The 23,928-nt window shown below is 47.4% G+C and overlaps 1 protein-coding gene across 10 annotated transcripts in view; it reads right to left on the bottom strand.

The window, feature by feature from the left end:
* Positions 1-311: 311 nt before the first annotated feature.
* The window catches only part of LOC106590186 (dnaJ homolog subfamily C member 13), a 45,362-nt gene continuing 21,745 nt past the window's right edge, over positions 312-23,928 (bottom strand). For 4 of the 10 annotated variants that reach the window (XM_014180915.2, XM_014180916.2, XM_014180908.2 and 1 more), the window contains 51 exons: positions 23,467-23,508; positions 22,430-22,630; positions 21,125-21,331; positions 20,845-20,940; positions 20,512-20,603; positions 20,073-20,239; positions 19,786-19,865; positions 19,538-19,707; positions 19,266-19,298; positions 18,428-18,527; positions 18,161-18,268; positions 17,851-18,006; positions 17,360-17,416; positions 17,139-17,260; positions 16,903-16,978; positions 16,429-16,524; positions 16,151-16,291; positions 14,912-14,929; positions 14,178-14,260; positions 13,812-13,965; positions 13,593-13,696; positions 13,259-13,418; positions 12,985-13,149; positions 12,674-12,778; positions 12,281-12,483; positions 12,037-12,121; positions 11,608-11,762; positions 11,283-11,483; positions 10,946-11,147; positions 10,707-10,822; positions 10,535-10,613; positions 10,258-10,393; positions 9,828-10,012; positions 9,461-9,535; positions 9,103-9,222; positions 8,539-8,922; positions 8,265-8,378; positions 7,974-8,090; positions 7,432-7,609; positions 7,072-7,163; positions 6,787-6,886; positions 6,613-6,687; positions 6,377-6,489; positions 5,978-6,147; positions 5,681-5,723; positions 5,336-5,509; positions 5,064-5,243; positions 4,656-4,796; positions 4,246-4,389; positions 3,083-3,182; positions 312-1,591 (listed from right to left, as the gene is read on the bottom strand). In XM_014180915.2, the coding sequence (XP_014036390.1) occupies positions 1,494-1,591; positions 3,083-3,182; positions 4,246-4,389; positions 4,656-4,796; positions 5,064-5,243; positions 5,336-5,509; positions 5,681-5,723; positions 5,978-6,147; positions 6,377-6,489; positions 6,613-6,687; positions 6,787-6,886; positions 7,072-7,163; positions 7,432-7,609; positions 7,974-8,090; positions 8,265-8,378; positions 8,539-8,922; positions 9,103-9,222; positions 9,461-9,535; positions 9,828-10,012; positions 10,258-10,393; positions 10,535-10,613; positions 10,707-10,822; positions 10,946-11,147; positions 11,283-11,483; positions 11,608-11,762; positions 12,037-12,121; positions 12,281-12,483; positions 12,674-12,778; positions 12,985-13,149; positions 13,259-13,418; positions 13,593-13,696; positions 13,812-13,965; positions 14,178-14,260; positions 14,912-14,929; positions 16,151-16,291; positions 16,429-16,524; positions 16,903-16,978; positions 17,139-17,260; positions 17,360-17,416; positions 17,851-18,006; positions 18,161-18,268; positions 18,428-18,527; positions 19,266-19,298; positions 19,538-19,707; positions 19,786-19,865; positions 20,073-20,239; positions 20,512-20,603; positions 20,845-20,940; positions 21,125-21,331; positions 22,430-22,630; positions 23,467-23,508 (6,513 nt within the window). In that variant the 3' untranslated portion in view covers positions 312-1,493. Of the gene's footprint in view, positions 1,592-2,751; positions 2,862-3,082; positions 3,183-4,245; positions 4,390-4,655; positions 4,797-5,063; positions 5,244-5,335; positions 5,510-5,680; positions 5,724-5,977; positions 6,148-6,376; positions 6,490-6,612; positions 6,688-6,786; positions 6,887-7,071; positions 7,164-7,431; positions 7,610-7,973; positions 8,091-8,264; positions 8,379-8,538; positions 8,923-9,102; positions 9,223-9,460; positions 9,536-9,827; positions 10,013-10,257; positions 10,394-10,534; positions 10,614-10,706; positions 10,823-10,945; positions 11,148-11,282; positions 11,484-11,607; positions 11,763-12,036; positions 12,122-12,280; positions 12,484-12,673; positions 12,779-12,984; positions 13,150-13,258; positions 13,419-13,592; positions 13,697-13,811; positions 13,966-14,177; positions 14,261-14,911; positions 14,930-16,150; positions 16,292-16,428; positions 16,525-16,902; positions 16,979-17,138; positions 17,261-17,359; positions 17,417-17,850; positions 18,007-18,160; positions 18,269-18,427; positions 18,528-19,265; positions 19,299-19,537; positions 19,708-19,785; positions 19,866-20,072; positions 20,240-20,511; positions 20,604-20,844; positions 20,941-21,124; positions 21,332-22,429; positions 22,631-23,466; positions 23,509-23,928 lie in introns of all 10 variants that reach the window. The other 6 variants (XR_001325015.2, XM_014180909.2, XM_014180912.2 and 3 more) reach the window with 6 other exon arrangements.

Here is a 23,928-nt window from a genome sequence, read left to right on the forward strand (position 1 = left end):
CAACGGCACACCATTAAGATTACATAAACTATGATATGGTCAAATCTGAAGCCCAGTCTACTTAAAATATCAGAAATACTAACAAGTATGGCCTGTAAATTGTGATTAGATGTGTATTGTTAGTATGTGTACTGCAGCTGAAGATTCTGTACCTTTATGGCACAAGAGTATGCTTGTTCTGTCAATATATGTGGTGTTGCTATGCCCCACTTTGGCATAAAGTTTAACATTTCTCTTATCTGACTGTACTTTATATAGTCATTCATTCTTCTCAGTAGTACTGACAACAGAAACACACATTATGAAGAAAACAGTGTGGATTCCCTTTTTATTTCCTAAAATTGTATTTACAAGTGCGACTGATTCTTTTAAAATGTACATTCAATATAGAAAGTTTGTCATATTACATTGAACATTTCACAATTGCACTAGTCTTTCACATATATCTATAATCAGTCAGTATCATTCCTCATGTCTTAGCAGAAGCTCATTTGAATTGGTAAAGACCGTTATTTACCTATAAATATTAGAGTGCTTATTTGCATTCTGGGGAAGGAAAAGAACAAAAAGATTTTGTTGGTGGTGGCAGAAAAGTCAAACTTCAAAGAGAGTGAGCAGAGCAAAGTATGGAGCAGGATCATCATGATTGGAGTAATACAGAAAGGAGGCAACGAACGCACATGTGGCCACTTCAAAAAGGGGCAGACAGGGCAAGACCAGACGTCAGCATCTGTCTCAAGTCCCCGGTGCTGTTCCCTTTAGAGGGGGGAGGGGGGGGTCCAGAGCAATAATACACCACAGTTCTTTGAGTTCCTCCTTACAACATTTTTCAACCTTTTCCATACGACACTAAAACATACATTATAAAATTAGGAAAGGTTTGACTGGTCCTGTAAACAGGTGAGCGGAGGAGATTAAGTTCATCTTTGTCCAGTGATCACATGTTCAGGCCGGATACACATAAGGTACCCTCCATCAGGACTCGTGGCTGTGATCTGTGAGGGTATGTGCTGCCAGGCAGAGCAGTGAGACCGGGCATGATGGAGAGAGGAAGGAGAAGAGAATGGAGGGAGGTAGGTCCACATTTTCTTCTGTTCGTCTTTCCCCCTCACAAAAAAATTAAGATTAAAAAATATATTCATACAAAAGTAAACTATTTGTCTCATTGGAAAAAACAAAGAAGCGGAAAAACAGAAGAAAAAAAAAAGGTTGACTCGATGACAAGTGTTATCATTCGCTTTAAAACAATCAAACAAAGGTTTACAACGAGTGCTGTTTGGAGGCGGGGAAGAAGAGCGACATTTTAAGGGCAGACATTTTGGAGACAGTCAATGATAGTCTGTGACGGCCCCCTCTCCTTCCTCCCTCTCTCTCTTCCTCCCTCTAGAGAGCTGAGCAGTCTCTCTGCGCTGGAGCCTGTGAGCCACAGGGTAGTGTGGATGCCTGAGCACTTCTCTCTCTCTCTCTCCCCCCCCGTCTGTCAGTCAGTCAAATCAGCCTGAGTCTCCAATGTCATTGTCCACAGGGGGCGGAACGCTGGGCAGCACTGTGGAGCTGGATCCTGCTGTAAGGTAGCCTGCTACACCTGGACCTGCAGGAACCACAGAGAGAGAGAGAGAGAGAGAGAGAGAGAGAGAGAGAGAGAGAGAGCGAGCGGATGACATAAGAGTGAGACATACTTAGGGTGGCAAAATTCCAGTAACTTTTCAAAAATTCCCAGTTGTTTCAGAAATTCAGGTTGGAAGACTCCTAGAATCAGGAGGGAATAAACAGGGAATCTGGAATCCTAAAAGGATTTTTTTGAACCTGAGAATTTTTGGAAAGTTGCCAGAATTTTACAACGCAAGACATACTAAAGGCCACTGCGAATGTTCAAACTGGGTGACTGAGGAGGCATGATGTGGTTAAAGTCACTATCTGATGCAAGTGCTACATCGTGTGATTATGCTACAGGGTTGGTTGTATGGGGAGGTGGTGCTTGAGATGGCATGGAGGTATACGAGTATATGAACTATTGCTACTGAGAGCATCAGCTAGCATATTGCCACTTTACTTTGTTAGGGACACTGTTGGCTTATCAAGGGCAGGGCTGGCCCATTCCTTGTTCAGAGGATTCACCCATTGATTTGTGCTACAGGGAGTTCATCCGTACAGTGTTTCAATCCATGTCTGGAGATGGAGATGAGTGGGGGAAAATTGGAAATTGAAAAACTGAAAAGTGGCACAAGATGGAGGGTGACAGGGCCTCCCGAGTGGCACAGTGGTCTAAGGCACTGCATTGCAGTGCTAGCTGTGCCACTAGAGATTCTGGGTTTGAGTCCTGGCTCTGTCGCAGCTGGCCTTGACCGGGAGACCCATGGGGCGGCGCACAATTGGCCCAGCGTCGTCCGGGTTAGGGGAGGGTTTGGCCGGCAGGGATGTCTTTGTCCCATCGCGCACTAGCGACTTCTGGGGCTGGCCTGGCGCAGTGCACGCTGACATGGTCACCAGGTGTACAGTGTTTCCTCCGACACATTCCTCCGGCTTGGTTGGGTTGTGTTTCGGAGGACACACGGCTCTCGACCTTCGCCTCTCCTGAGTCCGTACGGGAGTTGCAGCGATGAGACAAGACTGTAACTACCAATTGGATACCACGAAATTGGAGAGAAAAAGGGGGTAAAAAAAAAAAAAATTGAAATAATAAAAAATATGGAGGGTGCCATGTCAAAGAGTGGAGGTGAAGGGTGGCATGGGAGCAAGGATAAAGTCTACCTGCGTCAGAGCAAAGAGAGAGGAGGCGCGCTTGGGAGGGCCCTGCACAGGAAACTACAGCCCACTCCGCAGGGGGCTGCTGGCCGCCATGAGAGAGGGGGTGGAAACACCTGAAGAAGGAAATGTGGAGGAAGAGGAGAAAGGGAAGGAAAGCAGGAAGAGAGGAAAAGGAGGGAAGGTACTAAGCACAAAGTGAAGAGGCAGCGGCCACAAAATGCCTCAAGGGAAGCATAGAAGAACGAAGGATTCAGATTGAGCCCGTAGAATGCCCCTTCTAAACTTACCATCTTTGTAGCGCATAACATAATGTGTGTGCAGATTCCATTCCTACCTGTGAGGTACCCTGCGGTCTGGGACTCGGAGATGAATAGGTCGTGTTTCTGGTCTTTGAAGGCACTCCACACAGTGGACCGAGCCAAGATTTCATTCACCTGCAACACAGGACCACTCAGACTGATACACGTGTACAGTACCCACAGCGGATAGGATAAGCTCAACTTGAATGTCCTACGGAGAAAAGTCTCTTAGACACAGTACTGCTGTATACAAAATAAACACTGTACACAATACATCTCACACACACACACACACACACACACATTTCAACTACAAGCTCAAATACATCAAACAGCTGTGCTCTGTCTCAGTAGACTACAGGTTGTTAAGACAGGGCTCTAGATTGCGACAATTTAGTCGCATTTTGCGACCCTTTGAGTTGGCTGTGCGAGTGACATTTACATTTTTTTATTTTTATTAATTGGTCGCATTGATGCGAGCTGCACATTCGACATGCTCCCCTCACTCCAAAATGTCCATTTCTTTTTTTTTCACGCTACTAAAACCGCGACTTGTTTAAAAACAGTAATGTGCATTACCCTCAAGATTCCTGTGATAAAAGTATCTGCCCTGACTCTGTTTCGCTGGGGCCTGCCGCTGTGATGAACGAGACATTGCGAGTGTAAGCCTCATTGGGTAGTAACCTAGGCTACAACTGCACTGTTTTTTTCCAGGACACTGTATTTACTGTTAGATTAATACATGGCAACCAGCAGCGGGTATTACGTTTCCAGTTAGCGACCTAGCTAACGTGTTTTGAGTTTCCACTTACTCAGGTGGTGAATTAGCGCCAAATAAATTAGCCTGTGATATTTAGTGCACAGAAAGATGTAGTCAAATTCATCTCTATTGAACAAAATATAATTCTGAAAATTAAATACAATTAAATACAATAGCCTAATTGCCAACCCAAAATCCATGACAATCCCTGGATTGGGTTGCACAACAAAATATCTTTAAATCTGCAAAATGCTGCAAAAAAAAATTATAAATAGGTTGTGACCAAATCATGGGCTGGTGCCACCAACTGTAAAAGGTAGTGGCACCATTGTCACCAGGGGAAAATGTTAGTCTGGAGCCCTGTTGATATGTTGGACAATATATTGGACCATATGTTGGATGCCATATTGATTTGACATACAGCCAGCGGTGCCCTACCTGTTCGCCATACTGCAGACTGCGTGTCATGGACTTGAGAGCCTTGACGATCTGAGCCTTGGTGGCCGAGGGGTTGTCTAAGGTCTCCAGCCCGATCCCTTCCAGTAGCCGCAGAAGGTATGGCACCAAATCCACTCGTAGGGCCTGTGTGTGCACGTACAAACACATTAAAACACTAAAATGACATGGAATAACAACGCATATAAAAAGGACAGAACACCATGTCTTTTGCTAAAGGAATTAACAGTAAGAAACGGTGAGAGAAAATGAAACTTAATATCAGAGCGATGGGATGCGTCCCAAATGGCTCTATTCCCTATAACGCACTACTATGGGCCCTGGTGAAAAGTAGTGCACTACATAGGGAAAAGGGTGCCATTTGATATGTAGCCATAACAGAGACGAGGTACCTGAGCCACCAGGTCAGTCTGCTCTCTCTGGAACATGCGGTTGAGCGCCTCGCAGGCCAGTCCTGCCATGTCTGCCCTCATCTTCATCCCGCTCATCAGAGGACCGATGGTCTCCAGAGAGGCCATGGAGCGCACACATTGCTGACCACACACACACACACACACACACACAGAAACATGGCATTAGATTTAAAATATATTTCCCACGTGTGACAGAAATAAATATAATACAGATTGTGTCCATGGGAAGACCGTTGACCTCCTTACATTCAGACAGTACTATTGTAGACTCTTATACCACTACACTCGCCAATTATAGCTTGCTAAACTACCTTATGGTAGTCATTTTATCTTGCCAATTAAATGTCATGAATTTATGTTTGTTGTAGCCCTAGACTGTGAACACACCTCGTTGTCCGACAGCACGTGGATGAGGCGGATGGAGCTCTTGGGCACGGCGTTGTTCTTGTGGGTCAGTGCAGCCAGGATGCGAGGCAGGTGGCCCAGGGGAGGGACCTGGTCACACAGCTGGGTCTGTGTGCTGAACAAACACACCGCCGCCGTGGTAACTGTCTCCAGGGCCTCACCCTGTTGGAAACGAGCAGCAAAAAGGTTTATCAAACCAAAATGGAAATACAGGGTATTCTATGAGATGACAAAGAGATATTTTTTGTACTCACATTGGGGTTGTTTTTCTCGTACAGCTCAGTAAGGGTCTCCAGGAGGGACACTAGGAACTCCCTGGGTTTGCGCAGCACCCAGCCTGGCTGAGCGATGAAGATACGCAGGAAGACTCCGCCCACCGCCAGCTCACCCTGCCCCGCCCCATACGCCACCGTGAACTCCTCTGGCAGCTGCGCATACAGTCAACAGCATACCATTAACACGCCATATCATAAACATTAGTACCATGGGCATCCCATGTGATTATTTTGTTGCTTGAGCATTTATCCCCGTTCACTGTAGGCCTACAATGAAATCCACAACATACAGAACAGCATTAGATTGCATGTGGACACACTTACTCTCCAGTTGACATCAGGATTATCCTTTTGCTGTTTGAAGTGCCTGCAGAGGATAAGGGAGTAATATATCGTACAAAAGACACATCAAATATACAGTATAAATGGTGTATTTCATCATTTCACAGCTAAATGTTGTGCTGTTATTATGTCAACACTTTACAGGGCCACGAACAATTTAACAATTTGGGGCCTAACGACCACAAAGCCACAGGGGTGGGTGTGTGTGTGTGTGTGTGTGTGTGTGTGTGTGTGTGTGTGTGTGTGTGTGTGAGAGAGAAAAAAAAAGTGGTTGCGTACTCGAGCATCATCTCACGGACGGTGGTGGAGACGGTCTCCCGGGAGCCGTCGTTCCAGATGAGCTCGGGGTTCTCGTGCGTCCCCTCGAAGATGTGCACTGCCGCCTCCGCGTTGTCCCGCATGGCGTCCATGAACACGCCCGGCAGGAAACGCATCAGAGTTAGCCGCACCTGAGAGGGAGGGATGAGGGAGAGAGAGCGAGGACAGAAGAGGTGGGACAGAATAAGTGAGGGAGAAAAAAAAAATACTTCCAAATGGCACCCTAGTTCCTATTTAGTGCACTACTTTTCTCTATTCACTAAATTGGGAATAGGGTGCCATTTGGGGCACAGTACTAAAGTAGTCTCTAGAGGGATAAGTTCTCTCCTTATGATCCTCCACACAGGGATACTGCCTCACCTTGGGCCCCACCAGCTTGTCAGAAGTCATTTTGGAGAAGAGCTCGGCTGTCTGGGAGCGCACCTGGGGGTGGGTGGAGTTACAGAAGAGGTCCAGCAGGTAGATCAACGCACCTGGAGGAGAGGAGGGAGGGAAAGCGGGAAGGTTACCCATGGCAACAGACAATGATATAAGCCCATATACACAACAGGATATAACACGGTATATTCAAGAACAAAAATCGGTATAATACCGACCCTTAGTCATAGCTTCTTTGACTATCTTGGTGTTGGAGGTCAAGGCGTATAAAGTTTCCAGTACAAGCTGCCGGCCTGAAAGGGATACCGAAAATCAGACAGGGGGTTTTTGAATAAAGTGTATATAGCTAGTAGAACGGACTAGTAGACGCAGCAGGTGTTCTGTGGTCTTACTGGAGGGCAGAGAGTGCAGTAGGACCAGTAAGTTGGACAGCACCAGGGACTCGGCGATGTTGGCCACACAGTCCTGGTTGGAGGTGACCGTGTTCACAACCTTAGGGAGGACACACAGACAGGTCTCAGGTCGCAGATTGAAATATACAGCGCATGCATGTGGGCTGATTGAATGGTTGATTTCCCAAAAAAAGATACGGCCCACGGGATATCACACGAAAGCGTTCTATAACAAATTCCGTCGATAATAAAATAAAAACAATGAATATTGTAGTTGTGTTTTACCTCCAGAGCTAGCTGCTGTACCTTCCCAGCCCCGTGAACCCGTAACAAGGAGAACAGCAGCTTGAAATGGCCGATGCACTCCGTCTCCGAACCTGGGGGTCACAAAGAGCCAAGTCAGCAAACCGCAAAGACCAATGAGCACTCGTTCAGTTTGTTCAGGTGAGGAGAAAAGGCCACGGAGACGGTACAAAACACAACTAGGAGGGGCATATCTTAACTCTTCTAAAACCAAACGTGTGTGCTTGCTTCAGCAATCTTAAAAAGTACTTTTCATGGTAGTGGAAGAAATGGTAGTAGCAGTTTTGACTGCAGTAGCAGTAAGGGTGACTGTAGTAATCACAGAAGTAGGTTGCTGTGTACCTGGGTTGTTCTTGATGACGTTGCGGAGGGCCTCCAGGGCCATCTCGGCCCAGCGGAGCCTCTCGGCATGTTGCTGGGACTCCACCTTGTTGCTCTGGGACATGGCCAGCAGGGTGGTGAGGTACTGGGCCTGGGAGCCCACGTAGTCCAGCAGGCTGGCTGCAAACGCCTTCGGGTACTGGACCATGGAGACATGGTTATAGGCTTATAATAAAGCTTATAACACCTTTTATCTGGCGTTACACACTAAATCTATGGATGGATATAGCCTAGAAATACATCAAATTACTAGCGTTCTATTTAATTATATTATTGTAGCTAAATACCTAGGTATTACCACATAATTACCTGCAGGTTTTCAGATATTACTGTGAGCTGCGTGAAGCAAATGGATTTACCGTGACTCAGTGCTACTTAACGACAGGACTATGACATGACAATGACTACAATGTTGTTAGTAGCGATTTGCTTGAACAGTGGTTGACAGTAACTGGGAGGAGTATGATGCAAGGTCAAACGCTACGCCGAGTGTCGGGGCTCACCTCCAGAGGATAGGCAGGCTGCTCGTTGTAGACCCTGACAAAGATCTCGCCCACGATCAGCTCTTTACCGTGGTCGCTGAACACAAACTCTGATCCAAAGCTCTTATCGTTCTCCCCCTAGGACAGAGAGATAGAGAGACATGACTATACTCACAACACAGGATGCCCAATAATACACAGTCCATTTTCTTTTGTACGGTGCCTAATGAACACGTGCCAGTCCTACAGCGACAACAGACGTCCATGCTGAAACATATGATAGAGCCAGTCCATACGCTCTCCTCTGCTCACCCTCCTGATGTTGGCCTCCTGCTGGGCCTCCAGGAACTCCAGCAGCTCGGCCCGGGTCCCGTTGTTCCAGATAAGGTAGGGGTTCTCAGAGTTACTGTTCAGCAGCTTCAGCACCTGGTAGACATGGAAACAGAAGCATGAGTGAATGTGGGTGAAGTTTGGCAAAGCATAGTAATATCTTCAAGAGTGTTTTAACTAGTGGGTCTATGAGTGTGTGTGTGTTATTGTGTCTAATCTGCATATCTACCTTTTACACTTTCCCATAATCACTAACCTCAGCCGGTACCGCCGACCCTAACCTCCTCGAAATATAGGGTGTGAGCATGGCTGCCAGGCTCTTACGAATCGTCGGGTTCTCCGGGGGTTGCCCCTCCACCCCGTTAGTCTCCACTACACCTCCCTCTCCGGTGGGTGGGGCGTAGCCCCCCAGACGGCTAAGGGCCACGAGGCTGAGCTTGGCCAGGCTGTTGGCCACCTCCTGCTGGTTGGTGTCCTGGCTGGTGGCCACGCCGCTCTCCTCCAGCGTGTAGTCGTAGTTGAACAGGTGCACCAGGAGGTGCCAGAGCACGCCAGCGTGGTACAGGTGCGTCTGCAGGAAGTAATCCACGGCGAAGGAGCTGACGCACTGCACGGCCAGCGCCGCCGTCCGCGGGAGACCCTGAGAGCGTACAAGAGAAGATTGCTTTCAGATGAAGGTATACGCTCAACTTTAAAATGCATTTTTTTTTTTTTAAGTATAAATGTGTGTCCTTTCTGTATTGGATGATACAGTGGTATCACGGTGTATACAAAGCCAGAGATACAAGGCTGTTGTTATATGATTAAGTGGAGATCTCACCTTCCCATAGTAGAGCACGTGACAGAGGTCCCTGATGATGTTGGGGAGCTCGATGATCTTTTCCCGGCACTCCTCAAACTGAGCCGCTACACTGTAGCACTTACACACCTGGCCGCACACCTAGGCACAGGCAACACAACCCCTTTCAACACTGAACTGTACCACTCATTTCCAGCCAGACATGTACGGGTCAGAATACAGTGCTAATAATGTTGATTTGACACTTTATTCAGACAGTAAGGAAATCAGAGGGAGAGACAGATAAAGTGGAAAGGGTAGACACTAGGATTGAACCCCGGTCTCTGGTGGGGGAATCGTAAGTGACCACAGCTCTGCACTGTGGATCTGGTGATCTTACTTGAACAGCCATGTCATCAGACTTGCTGGAAGCGGTTAAAACAGCGACACACCGGGACAGCGCGTCTAACAGAATCTGCCGGAAAAAGGGGTGAATACTTTTTTTTAGATCATGTTATAAACCATCAAAGTATGAATGTAGGAATGTCGGTCGGAAAAGGTGAATATTGTCGCAACAATAGTATCTGAGTCGTATTCATTAGTTCCAAAATGAAGCAAAACGTTTTTCAATTAAAAAACAATAAATAAACATTTCTTATTAGACAACTCCAAGTAGATCCCTCCCGGTTTCAGTCCGTTTACTTCCGTTTGGTGCCTAATGAATATGATCCTGATATCTGAATAGCCAGTAGGGTTGTTAGTTCTACCTCGATGCCACTTTCTCTGCGTAGTTCCTCAGCGTTTAGGGCGGAGCAGTTGACCGTGTGGAAGGCCAGCTCGATTGCAGCCGGGAGCAGGGGGGAAGTCTTGGAGAACAGCTGCTCATCACCCGTCTCCATGGTGATGGTCTTGATGAGCATGGGGTAGCCTGCGTACTTGTAGGGTTCCAGTTCTGTTAACAAGAGGACAACAGTTTACATTAATATTACTCTCGGAAAGTAGCAAAAGTGTCATATATAATATAGCTCCTACTCTTTTGCTAGCTATAGCAACGCTACTGTGTCTATCACAAATCCAAAAATGGCGTCTCTAGTTGTGTTTACAATTAGCGACTGACGCACCTTCCATGCGTATTCACTTTAGATGCGTATAACATGGAATACTACAGACAGTGGAGAGAGTATTAGAGTGTCAGACCCTGTTTGTGTCTGTTGAAGAGGATGCTCTGGGCTTTGAGGATGAGGATGATGTTCTCGGGGTCAGGGCCGTCGATAATGCGGGACGACTTGGTGCACAGGAACTCATAGGCCTTGTTGACCTTCTCAAACATATCCTGAACACACAAAGACAGTTATTAACACCCCCCCTCTGAACAATGAAGACAGGAGTGGAAAACTCCTCAAACTCAGATGATGTCTGGGTCCCAAATGGCACCCGATTCCTTATATAGTGCAGCAATGGTGCGGTAACATACCCTGCCCTCTGGGTTCTTGTCCGGGTGGTACTTCTGGGCCAGTCTGAAGTAGGCCTTCCTGATCTTACTCTCCTCGTGTCTGTGGAGAAACCAAAAATACTCCATATAGAGAGTACCGATAGACATCTTAGAGAGTGAGAAGCATCTTCATTATGTATGCAAGGCCACTTACTGTCCCTGTCCCTTGGGCAGGTTGAGGACTTCGTAGGCGTCGTCCACAGACATGGAGGGAGGCTTCTTCTCCACCTCCCTCTTCCAGGCCTCCAGGGTGTCCTTCAGCAGCTTCACCTGCAGGGGGCAGAGCACTATTATTAACAGTCTCCATCTCGCTCATACACTGACACCTTCACAAGACTGTTCTCCCAAGTCTCACACAGTCAATAAGCACACACACACACACACAGAACATACGGGCTCTCGGATGGGCCAGTTGGGGAAGCGGTTGGCGTCACACAGGTGGCGGAGGTAGTAGATGTTACAGAAGAGCTCGTTCTCCAGCTGGGGGAAGCTGACTACAGGGATGGGGCAGTACTGGTAGAGGGCTCGTGTGTTGCTGTACAGCCGTGGGCTGAAGTCAGCCAGGTGGGTCGCGATTTTCTCAATCATCATCCGCCTGGAGTGGGGGCAAGGGGGATGAGACAGACACAAACCAACACACAAGAGGTGGATGTAGACAAACGGATAGAAAAACCTTCGTCAAAACTATTTGTTAGACCTCTCCCCAGACAGACAGCAAGCTTGTGTCTACCTCATCTCGCTGCTCCAGATGGCCTCTGGCGTGTCAAACTCTCCCAGGAAGATCTCGGAGAAGCGTTCTGCCTCGTAGTTCTCCAAGTAACACACCATGGCCTCGGGCATCACCGGCCCCAGCACACTGCGCTGGACGATGTCCGTACCTTTGGCCTCCTCTGACTTGAAGGCCTGCTTCAGGTGACAGTACTTCAGGAACCTACAGGAAAACACAAGACGTGACAGAGTCCAAAACGCACAACGTAAAAGACCGATCTGAACAGCACAATGTGTGTGTGTGTATGACATGCGTGTGTCCGTGTGCATCTCTCCTGCAGTCGGACCTGGCCACAGGCAGCACGTTGGAGCCGGTGTACATCATAATGAAGAAGAAGATGCCGGTGAGGTAGAGGCGCTGCAGGTTGGGGTTGTCCTGCATCACCAGGTACAGCACGTTGGCCACCTTCTCCACCAGGATGGGGTCAAAGGTCAGCAGCAGCTGATTGGAGAAGGGAACAGCACATGAGACATTTGAGCAAACGTTTCATTTAACAAAAATAAAAACCTCCATCTCACTTTTAATGTTGAGTCCAACAATTGAACGGATCTTATTTGACCAACGTTTTCATCTCAAGCAACCTTCAGATTATTTTATATATAGGAAGGTGAAAAGAAGAGGAAATAGTACACATTTGATGACATTTTGTGTATTTAACCAGGAAGTCCCACTGAGGTAGGAAGGATGTACCTAATAATAGGCTGGTTCTGCTCACCTGGACAATGTGAGGGAGGCAGGTGTTATCGCTGACCATTCTCTTGATCTTGGGTAAGGGACGAATAATGGCATTGTCCTGGTCCCTGGGGAAAGACACAGAGGCACATTTTTAAAACTGTGTGAGAGCGAAACAGAGAAATGGGGAGAGAGAGGGCCGAGCAAGAGAGAAGAAAGAGACAGTAAAAAAATAAGAATATATATATATATATGTTTTTTTTTTTTAAAGAGTCTGAACTCCCTACCTGCTGGGGTAGTAGGAGCACATGGTGATGAGCATGTTGAGGATGAGCGTGGCCAGGTCCGTCTCGTTCATCACCGCCTGCCCACTGGCCAGCAGGCACCACTTGAGTTGCGGGATGGCCTGCAGGGGGCGCCAGCCGTCCATGCCCTGGGCCCAGCACCTCGTCTTGGCCGTCAGCACTCCCTTGCTCCAGAACTCCTGCATCTGATGGGGGAAACGTGTACGTGTTCAGTCATCAAGATATCATGCTTAGGGATAGTTCACCGACGTTACAAAATATACATTGTCTTGGATACCCCAAAATATCTAAGCAATGGCACTGGACCCAGAGAAACTCTACCTATGGGGGTAGAGCTTAGCATGCGTGTTGGTTTTGCATTCAGTAGAAACGTACCTCTTCAAAGCTGAAGGGGCCCCTCCTCTCTTTGTCTGCGTTCCCAAAGTACCACTCCTTCTCGCTCTCCCTCTTCATGTCCGCCCCGGCCTCGATCACGTTGCTCTGACAGACACAAAGACGCACGTTATTAACATGAAACCAGACAGACTGGCCTGTAATGGAAGCATATAGCTGTCGAAATTCTATTTGACTTCTGACAGCTATACGCTTCCATGGTCTGCAACTGTATCAAAACATACGTTAGATACGCGATGAGAAGCACATGCTACAATTTGGGTGGTTCAGAGAGGGCAGTTGTGAAGACCTACCTGTAGTGGGACGGTGGCTCGGCTGGTGTGTAGGTGGGCCAGGGTGAGCAGGTCCACTAGGATGCGGACTCCATTGGAGTCCATCAACTCCTTCACATTTTTCTTGTTGAGGATGAGTTTGTTAAGGAATAGGATCAGTCTGTCTCTTTCCAGTTTGTCTGTAGACTGTAAATACAGAGGGGGAGAGACTCTTACCATTACGAAACTGTCCCAACGGATCTCTGACTGGTGTGTGTGTGTGTGTGTGTGTGTGTGTGTGTGTCACAGCACTGACCCGGTCCAGCATGCCAACGATGTACTTGGTGTCGGTAAAGGGGCCGATCTCCTCGCAGCACTTCCCATAGACGACGGTGAGAGCCTGCAGGCACAGGCACTTCATGGAGACTTTGGGGGTGAGCAGGAAACGGTGGTAGAGCTCATTGAAGAACTCGTACCTGAGCGGGAGAAAGAGCGAGAGAGAGGGATGAGGAAGGGATATTGCTAAAGAAACTTTGGGGAAATTTAACAGTTTGAACATGACTTTATTCCTTTCGTTTGGATTTAAGAGCAATATTGTCATTAGATGGGTTAAACATGGCCGATTGCGCTGTAGGTAGCTGATGTCTTACGATCTCTTGATGGCCCCAGACTCGTCCGACTCATCCTCTTCCAGCAGCAGACGCAGGTAATAATCACCAATCTTAATCTCATCCGAAAGACACTCGTACCTCACCTGCAACACACACGAAAAACAAACCCCAACCCCACACACACACACACACACACGTCAGCTACCAAGCCACACGATCAAAATATAAATATGGTCATCATTTGGTTTGACCCCTGACCTCAAACTCCTGGTGGTTCCAGGAGATGACGCTAGCGTTGCCCAGCTCGCGGTCCACGCCAAAGGCCCTCATCTCTCCCTCCAGAGCGTCCCGCAGCTCCTCCCGCGTCTTCAGGTTCCAGATGAGGTTGGACCGCGCGTGGTCCAACTGGAACCTAGGACACAGGAGAACCAGAGATTGAGATGGGACAACTTATCCAAAATCTAAATATTCACTTTTAATGCAGGAATTTATTTGAGCATTTAAAGTAGGAGGATGCTCCAGCCGGAGAAACATTAAACATAAAAAATAAAGGATAAAACAAAGTCTATAATAGTAAGAGAGAGTCAGGCGGCCATTTTGTGAGCAAGTGACCAATGTACCTACCTGTAGTAGAAGAGCTCCCAGTTGGCTTCGATCTTGATCCTCTGTCTCCTCTTCCTCAGAATGACAGGTTTTTGGCTGGGGTTCTGTAGTAGAGCCAAGAACAATGTCAGTCACCGCTACACCTCTCCAATGGTCAACTCGCGTTGCTGGACAACTGATCTACACGAGAGGACGACCGCAGCTAAGATGATTTATGACCCCCCCCCCACTAATACCAGCCTTCACAACAGCTTGAGCGCCAGTCAGTTTATGCTATCAGGCCAATTCCCTGTCAATCACGGTCATTGACGAATTGTCATCTTTGGCTTGACAATGACAGTAATGGAAGATAGCAAGGGCACAGACATATATTGATCTTGACAACGTTGAAGGTACAACACAGTCACATTACAGGTGATTGATGAAAACAAATACGAGGAAAGGTATGGCATGTATTGAATGGCATGCATTTTATCTATCGCCTTTGAAAACCCACAATGTTACAAAATGCTTTTTTCACAGTATTAATGAATTCAAAATGTTTAATGTCACTGACCACCAGGTGAAAAATACTGTCATGATAACAAACACCAACAAAAACACACACAACCTTTGACATAAACAGTGACAAAAATCCAACTACAGAGATGAGATCCCACAACATAACGTGCTACATGAGCTCTAAAACTGACAGGTAGGCGTGGGAGGGGGTCAAAAAGGAGGAAGAGGGGTTCCCATTGGTCAGTTCTACTTACCAGGTTATTTCTGTCCTGCTGCATTTGATTGACAGCAGAGAACCCCAACAGACAAGAGGGACAGGGTGGGGTAAGAGACAACACAGAGAGATTATTGGTCCTCAGTCAGATCAAACAGAGATACTTCTCATTGAAGTTAGGTCAAAGGCAATCTGCACCATACGATCAAAATCTTTATCGACAAAAACAGTACGACAGCCTCCAGTCCAGATTCACCCACCGTATGCGATGACAGTGGGTCTATTTAAAAAAAAAGCTTTTGCTGTATCAAATGAACATTAACTGAAAGGAAAATCACAACCGATGTGGCAGCAATTTTAAAATGTGTGAGGTGATTGGTTGGCAGATAAAAGAAAGTTCAATTAAATGATTGATTTGAGCTGGACTTCCCTACACCCCCTCAGCCCTCTAACAATAGTCTCATTCAGAATCCGCACTAACAAGTTTCTGTTTATCTTGGTACTTAGACAAACCTAGCGTGGTGAGACAAAAACCCAGTGATGATCACAAAGTATAGGTGAACTTCGGTTTGTGGCAGCGTTGTGGCCCAGTTGATTTAAAAGGAGGTTTGATTAAAGATTTGTGCCAAGCAGCTGTCGGCCCGTAGAAGAGAGGAGAAGAGGGCAGAGAGAGAGTGTTCCCTGTTAATAAACAGACCTGGTCAGATGGTCGGTTTAAAGGACACACATTAGTCCTTTAAACAAGACATCTCGCATTCACTGTCTTTGCGACACTGTTACTGTAAATGCTTGCGTTTCATTCCGTCACCATAATGCACAGAATTTTACTCGGTGGCATCATTCATACACTCTTTAAGTAGAAGTCATAACAGCACCAAGAGTTTAAACATCAATCCCAGCAATACTACACTTCACCAAGATCTCTGACGCATACAAATGAGGGCAGACGCACACACAAAGCAAGCAGCGCATATCTGTTCAGCAGCATCCAAAACAGCAAAGCAGATTTGTTAGAATGTGATTCAGAACCCACTGGTTCCCAGAGTGTCTCCCCCATGGCAAAGTTGCTGGGTGATAGAAATGCTAGCCATGCTAACTGGTACAAAAGTAACTGGACCAGTCCAGCAGACAGCTATGGAAGCAGTACAGCCTGCAATACCGCTCAGCGCCAGCAGGAGGAGCAAGAGGAGTCTGAATGAGGGCATCACCGTTAGGACTACTGGCCCAGAATGAAACCCCTGAATGGGGGGAGAAAAGCGAGTAGTGAGTCCCTCCTCACCTCCTTCTGGGCGATACCCATTTTGTCCCTCCAGTGCATTAGCACGATGTCGGCCTTCTCCTTGGCAAACTTCTCCACCTCTTTGGCTGCCTTGCCCGCCACCCGCTGCCAGTCGGGCACCTTTTGCTGACCAAATTGGTCCTGTAATGATCAGACACGAAAAGGCCGGTGAGTAAAAGTTAAAAAAACATCCAAGCATACAGTAATGTCTAAAGGTACCACAACAGTGTACGGAGCTGGTAAAGGGGAATGTCGCCATTGTCTCCGCTGCAGGTTACCGTGGCGATTTTGACATTGTCCCGGATGTGCATCCTGTCCACGTCTTTCTCCGGGACGGCATCAGGGCTGTCCAGGTACGCCAGCAGCCCCGTCGGCTGAGGGGGAGAGAGATGGCGAGACAGAAAGAGAGCGGATTATACACTACCAAATTCCCTGCCTCTTAACCGTATGGATGGTACACAAGTGAATTGCCTGAACACTAGGGCTGGGACGATAGCAGTATCGTGATACTCCTTACCACCGTGGCTAGGAAACCAAACACAAAGCAGATTTATGTTGGAAACAAACATTATGTTGTCATCCAGTCACATGTATTTATTTCCCAAGCTAGAGCACACAATATTTTACAGACAGCGGGTTTTTAAAGGACTAAAAGAGTTCGGTCTGCTTTGTGTTTTCATTTTCGCCATGGTAAAAAAGATTGCTACATTGGTATCGTCACAGCCCTACTGAACACCCGTCGGGAGCCTAACCAGTATTCTCTTGAGGAGGCTCATGGCGATGGGGTTCTCTGCTGTCCACAAGCCCACCAGGTGACGACTCAGCTGCCTGTGGGAAGGAACAGTTTAAAAACCATGAGTGAATTAGTCAGAATCCTAACTTGAGATAGGGATGCGTAATTTGGACGTTTGAGTAAATCATGCACGGACGTTATGGGAGACTTACGTAAAAATCTGACGGAAACCGATATGGACCCTTAGTCCTTTACCTGTTGGTGAGCATCCTCTGGTCTGAGCTGATGGTGAACATGGAGGTGTGCAGGTGTCTGGGCAGTGCTCCCTCACTCAGAGCCAGTTCCTGCATCTTAGTGGCTATCTCCTTATCCCCCTCCTAATAAACAAAACAGTCATTTACTGTTGATCATCGCCAATATAAATCACAATAATTATCCTGTTTGTCATATCAAGACCTGCTCCCCCCCGACCTCACCTCAATGATGGCCTTCATCACCAGGCCCGCTCCCTTCACAATGGCCATAGAGGGGTGCTGGAAAACAACAACAACTCCTCACTGAGACAATGTTAAATGAATCCCATCAAAACAGATAGTCACACATACCTTATACTGTATACAGAGCATGTCAGACAAAAACTGTTTGACAATACTATTTCTTCTTTTCAAAATTGTCCACCATCTTTTAGTTTAACCCACCTACACCTTTTACTTAAGTGTTTTCCTTCCTTCCTTCCTTCCTTCCTTCCTTCCTTCCTTCCTTCCTTCCTTCCTTCCTTCCTTCCTTCCTTCCTTCCTTCCTTCCTTCCTTCCTTCCTTCCTTCCTTCCTTCCTTCCTTCCTTGTAGTGAAAAGTGTCTTTTTTAATAAACATTCCCCTTTCTCTTATTCTTAGCGTGGAACCCAAACTGAAACGGAGCATGTCAGTTATGGATTCCAGACTACCTTTCTCTCGCCCCGCCTAGCTACCTGGAAGAGTTTGAAGAGGGTGCGTCCGTTGGAGGCCACCATCTCCAGCAGCATGTCAAACTGCTGTCCCTCGCTGGTCTCGCTGTAGGGGGCGCACAGGGCAAAAGTCAGGAAGTCCAGCAGCGAGCTGATCACCAGAGCCCCCGTGCCGTGGTCCTGCAGGGAGAGAGGGAGGATATAGAAAACAAAAGGAAAAAAAGATTGTGAAGGAGACTGTTGTTAAAGAAACAAGATGGCTTCCTTCGGTTTCGCTCGCAGGTTTCGGCACCAATATCAAAAGTTAGAAAGGGGCTGAGGCTGAAACACGTACCACGTTGCTGACGAACTTCTCCAGAAGGTTCTCCAGGAACTTCTTGGAGGACATCAGGGAGGCCTTGTTCAGTTGCTCCTGTCGCAGGTCATAGTCATCGTGCATCGGCTGGAAGGATGCAGACGATTGCAATTGAAAAAGTTGTAAATGGAAATTGTGCATTACCAACGACAGTCACGTTCTCTGTAGTGTCATGGCGTAAACACCGGAAGTGTGTGTTAGATGGTCTGTGAACTTTCTGCTCAGGGGAATGCAAATGGTACTTACACACATAAGAGCACAGAGCATGTCTATGGCGGCGTGTGTCACTCCGTTGTTGTTCCTCTTCAGAGCTTTCACCGTCTTCACCCCCAACTTCTCCCGGAACCTGCAAAAAACACACACACACACACACATTAAACTAGACAAAGACTCATTCACTTCATTGACATGATATGATATGGAGACAAGGGGGAGGCTCATTGAGACTGGAAATTCAACAACGCAGACAGACACATTTTTATGGCATTTCTGGTCTACAAATATCATTTTAAAAGGGTCTGGGGGGTTCATTCTCAACTATACAGGAACACAGAATTGAAATCCTCTCATACATCTCAGTGACCCCAAAGAGACAGACAGTGTCCTGGATACATGAGATACAGATCGAGAGAGAGAGACAGACAGTGTCCTGGATACATGAGATACAGATCGAGAGAGAGACAGACAGTGTCCTGGATACATGAGATACAGATCGAGAGAGAGACAGATGGAGGGAAATAAAGACAGAAAGAGAGAGGCGCACACACACACACACACACACACACACACACACACACACACACGCAGACAGAGGCGGAGGAGATGATGACGTCACCTCTCTTTTGATCTCCCGGTGTGTGACACATGAAAGGAGAGTAGTAGACAGATTGAAGGAGAGCAGAGAGACGGAGACAAGCGAACAATCTGAGCCAGACAGACAGACGTAGTCAGTCTTAGACAGAAGGCAGGCAGACGGAGCTAGAGAGCGCGCATAGACAGACGGAGGGCATACAGACAGGGAAGACAAGTAGGACATGGAAATCAGACAGAGAGGGCAGACTGAGATGTATGGATTCATATTTACGTTCCATCTGTGAATCCAGACCCTTGACCAGACCTTGGAATGACAGAGTACGTCTGTTACCTACACACTTACCACCACATTACCACACAATACTGCATAGCAACAACTATCAGTAGGAGAGGGGGGTGGAGGGAGGAGCGGAAGGACTGGGAGAACGTAGCAGAGGAGGTGAAAAGCACAATTAGTCAGAGCTTTGAAGGGAGAGAGGGTAGTGAAGGGAGAGAGGGAATTCAGGAAGAAGTGTGTGTGTGTGGTGTGTGTCAAGGCCTTACTTGGGAAGCTGTGTGAATGCCTGGAAGCCGGCCTTGGAGGCCACCAGGCGTCGGAGTGCCTGGAAGTGGCTCTCCAGCTCGGCGTTGGGGCCCGGCAGCTCACACTCCTGTGAGAGCAGGGCCAAGACAGCATTGCTTATCAGCTTCTCCTTGTTCTCCGAAAACAGACCCTGAGAGACAGGAAGAGGAGAGGAATGTTAAAGATAGCGTAACACACACAGTCGTTTGGTAGGTTTGAACACACTTACATCTTGGGTGACGGCGTGCAGCACACCGCTGTAAGATACATTAGCGTTGAATCTGAACACTGCGTCTGCAAAGTTTCCATCTGAGGGAGACAGACAGGGACTCATGGTCAAACCATCAGTCCTTTAGACATACAGGGTCGTACGCATTAGGGCACACTGTAGAAAAAACGTTTTGCAACAGAAAATGAACGTTTGTTATTGGACAAGTTCAAATAGTCCCTCCCTGTTTCATTCTGTTTGCGTCCGTTTGGTGCTTAATGAATACACCCGTGAAAGGTGTTACTCACTAGGGGGCGTTGCCAGAAATTTGAGGTGCAGGCTCTCCACTTCCTCGTCCACAGACATGCTCAGTAGGCCCCAGCGCTGGCCCCGCTGGGTGGGGGCCATCTTCACACACACGTCCCTGTTACCCGACGCACGCACCCCGTCCAGCAGGCTGGCCATCAGGGAGTCTCTAAACACACACACACGTTAGATTCAGATCAATAAGATGGAGAGGCTAGGGACACAGATATGACCCACAAATACACACATTTTCAAACAGAGAAAGAGAGATGTGGGATGGGTTAAATACAACACACATGAACGCATGAAGAACAGCAGAGCGTAGAGTGAGACCGATAGATTTGGTGTAAAAAGAAAAAAGTGTGGAAGGAAACCGTAGAGGGAAAATATGTAATTCATGATACTGCATGTGTACAATAGGAGCTGTGTGTTTCACTGTACCTGTCTGTGGAGCAGTACTTCCTGATCTGGCCTCTGATGAACTCTATGGTGAACACCTGGGGGTTCTCCGCATCGCAGATGAGAGCAAACACCTGCAGATACACACAGCATTTCCCCCAAATGACAATTAAAGAAACGGCGCTTCAGTCAAATTTATTTGAAAAAGACAAACATGGCATTTAACAGAGCCTGAGGCAGAGGCCGGGCCATAGAAATAGAATGGATAGAACAGACAGCTCTGAAATCAATCAAATGAATTTATATAGCCCTTCTTACATCAGCTGACTATGAGTCAGCCCCAGTGTTTATGTAGGAGTTGTTGCAGCCACCCACCTCTCCAAAGGGCTTGATGGTGACTATGTTGTAGGAAGCTGGATCTCTCTCCACCAGACATGTCTCTGTCAGGCACAGGATCCTCTTGACGGGCTCCTGTCAGGGACAAACAGCACAGAAGAAGTTAGTCTCAAGTCTATAAAGGGCCAGTTGACCACAAATAAAATGTTCATCTCAATGTCCTAATAAATAAAAATTGCATACTCATAAAAAGGTAAACACTAAACAGGACATTTATAAAAGTAATGGATAGAGCGATAGGGATAGGAGCGATTCTGACCGAGTGGCGTGGGGAGATCTTCTGCACCACAAACTCAGCCAGGGAGGTGATGGACTCGTCTGAGCCGTACTTCCCGAGTCGGTCCGTGACAAAGTCCTCGAAGGTCAGCGGGTCCTTACGCAGCCGCAGCGTGATGCCGATGAAGTTGCCCGCGTGCTCAATGGCGCTTTTAATGATCTCATCCCGGTGCTCTGATGCAAACAGGTGCTGAAGGGGGAGGGAGAGAGGGAGAGAGAGGAGGGGAGAGGAGAGAGAGAGAGAGATAGTTAAGAGGTAAGAGAGGGAGGGATAGGAAGGAAGGTAGAGATAGGGAAGTAAGGACAGAGAGAGGCAATAGGAAAGGTGGAGAGAGAGAGGGGGATGGGAAGGGGTGGGGGTGCAATACAAATGGTGAATCAGTCCTGGACAGTAGAATTTCTCAAGGGCATAAACACATTTGCACACAGACAAGCGACCCTTTAGAGCAGGGTGTCATGTAAAAACCATCCCAGCGCGAAACGGTTCCCAGTCCCTCTGATCGTGTAGTGATTTTGACGTCATGCTATAAAATTTCTTGTCTCTTTATGGGGACGGCTGAGGTCGTCTCTTTATGGGGACAGCTGAGCTCGTGCGGCTGTTTCTCTCACACCCTCCCTCGACCTCGAAAAACTGTTCTGTGAGCATCTGCCAAATCATATGGTGACCAGGAGTATTGACTGACCAATCAGAAGCTTGTTGAGGAGTGAGGTTAGCATATAAATACCCGGACTCGCGCGTCAAAGTGCTGAGGGTTGACGTGAGGAGAGATTTTTTTGCGATTGCGCTACGTTTACGATTGGCAGTGCATACATTTGTAAGCTAGCTATACAAACAAGTTAGAACAGCACACCTCTGAGAACAATCCATCTCAACCAGTTTACAGCTAATTACACTAGCTAGCTAGATCAAGGGCGAGGGGGTGTGTGAGAAACATCTGCAGGAGCTCAGCCATTATTGACTCAACATTTTACAACATGACCTCACAATAACACAAATCAGAATAAGTGGGAACTATTTCACACTGGGAAGATTTTCACATGACACAGGGCTCTCCCGCCCTGTTCCTGGACAGCTACAGTCCTGTAGGTTTTCGTTCCAACCCGTTGTAACTTACCTGATTCAGCTTATCATCCAGCTAATTATTAGAAACAGGTGCGCTAGATTACGGCTGGAATGAAAACCTACAGGACAGTAGCACTCCAGGAACAGGGTTGGAGAGCCCTGGTTTAGAGAGAGACACACACAAAGACACGTAAACACACACTACCCTCCCCCCTAGGTACGTACCAGGCGGCTGAAGCCCCCATAGAGGATGCAGAAGCCCCCCTGGTAGTCGTTGACCTCTGCAAAGCCCTCCACGGAGCGGTAGTCGTAGGAGCACACCACACGGTTGGTCTGGGGGTCGATCTGGTCGATGCCCCCCGGGGTCACCTCCAGGCTCACCGACTTCCGCGTGTCGCTCCAGTGGTGCTTGTAACAGTTGTAGCGCTGACGGGAGGGACACCCATGTTAACAAAGTGGACAAAACTTGTAGCATCACTGCATGATATAGCTCTAAGCATTATCACGCCTAGCTCTGGTCCGGGTAATTATGTGCTCAACGTCGGCAAGCCGCACGTACAGTAATGCCCTGGACCAGAGCTAGGTAATGCTAATGCTTAGAAAACCCCATAGAAATCCATAGGGCTCTGGTCAAAAGTAGTGCACTATATAGGGAGCCATTTGGGTTCACATCCATTGTGCTCCTCTTCGATGAAATCACCAGGAAGTTGGATCGATCTGTGCTGTAGATGAAAGTCACCCTTAGGGGAGCAGGTGAGCAGCTGTTCTATTCCAACCTCTCAAGGAAATGGGATTGTGCTGATGTAGAAAACCAACAGACATGTGCTCTGTCCCAAATGGCACCCTATTCCCTATATAGTGCACTACCTTTGACCAAAAGTAGCGCACTGCATAGGTAATAGGATGCCATTTGGGACCGACACAATAAAACCCTCAGGGAGTCTCCTCGACCAGCTCAGCGCAGGAGAGGGAGAACACAGATCCTATTATTAGCAACTCAGGAAGAAGAAATAGAGGCTGCTCCACTCTGCCCTTCCTCCTCCTCCTCCTCCTCTCTACTCAACATTGCCCTAGGGTGTGTGCAGTGTTTGTTTACTCATTTGTTCTGTTCCCCCACCTTTTATTCATTCATTCGTTCATGTCGGCATTCATATCATTCCATTCTCCTCTGTAATGAGATCATGCATTGTGTTCTCCTTTCCCTCTTTTGTTCAGGTCTTCATTCCCCCGCTCCTTCCTCCATTACCTCATTCAATACTCACCCTGCCAGTTATCTTTCCCTCAGAGAAGTCTGTCCTGAATCTCTGCAGAGAGAATGGGAGATCAGATTAAACATCCATTGTAATCTGGGCCGTATTCATAAAACTTCTCAGAGTGCTGATCTATGACCCATTTAGCCTTTTAGCTCATAATGAAGATTACGTGGACGGGACGGGACGGGGACCGGATCCAAGAGCAGTACTATAACTCTGCAACACTTTATGAATACGGGCCGTGATGCATTGTCATCCATTTAAATTCATCTTAATGCACTGTATCCTTTTTAGTTAGATGATTGAGATATCCTTTGAATAAGATGATTTAGGCTGTTGAACACAAACGTGCAGAGTTTGATTGAAAAAATAATAATAAATGGCCTCGATATCTGGGTACTGGACGCGAGCCCTGATTTATTGGTTCTCACAGAGACTTGCCTGAATGATTTGATGTCTGATAAGGACATT

The sequence above is a fragment of the Salmo salar genome, chromosome ssa29, assembly GCF_905237065.1.
Source record: "Salmo salar chromosome ssa29, Ssal_v3.1, whole genome shotgun sequence".
Taxonomy (NCBI): domain Eukaryota; kingdom Metazoa; phylum Chordata; class Actinopteri; order Salmoniformes; family Salmonidae; genus Salmo; species Salmo salar.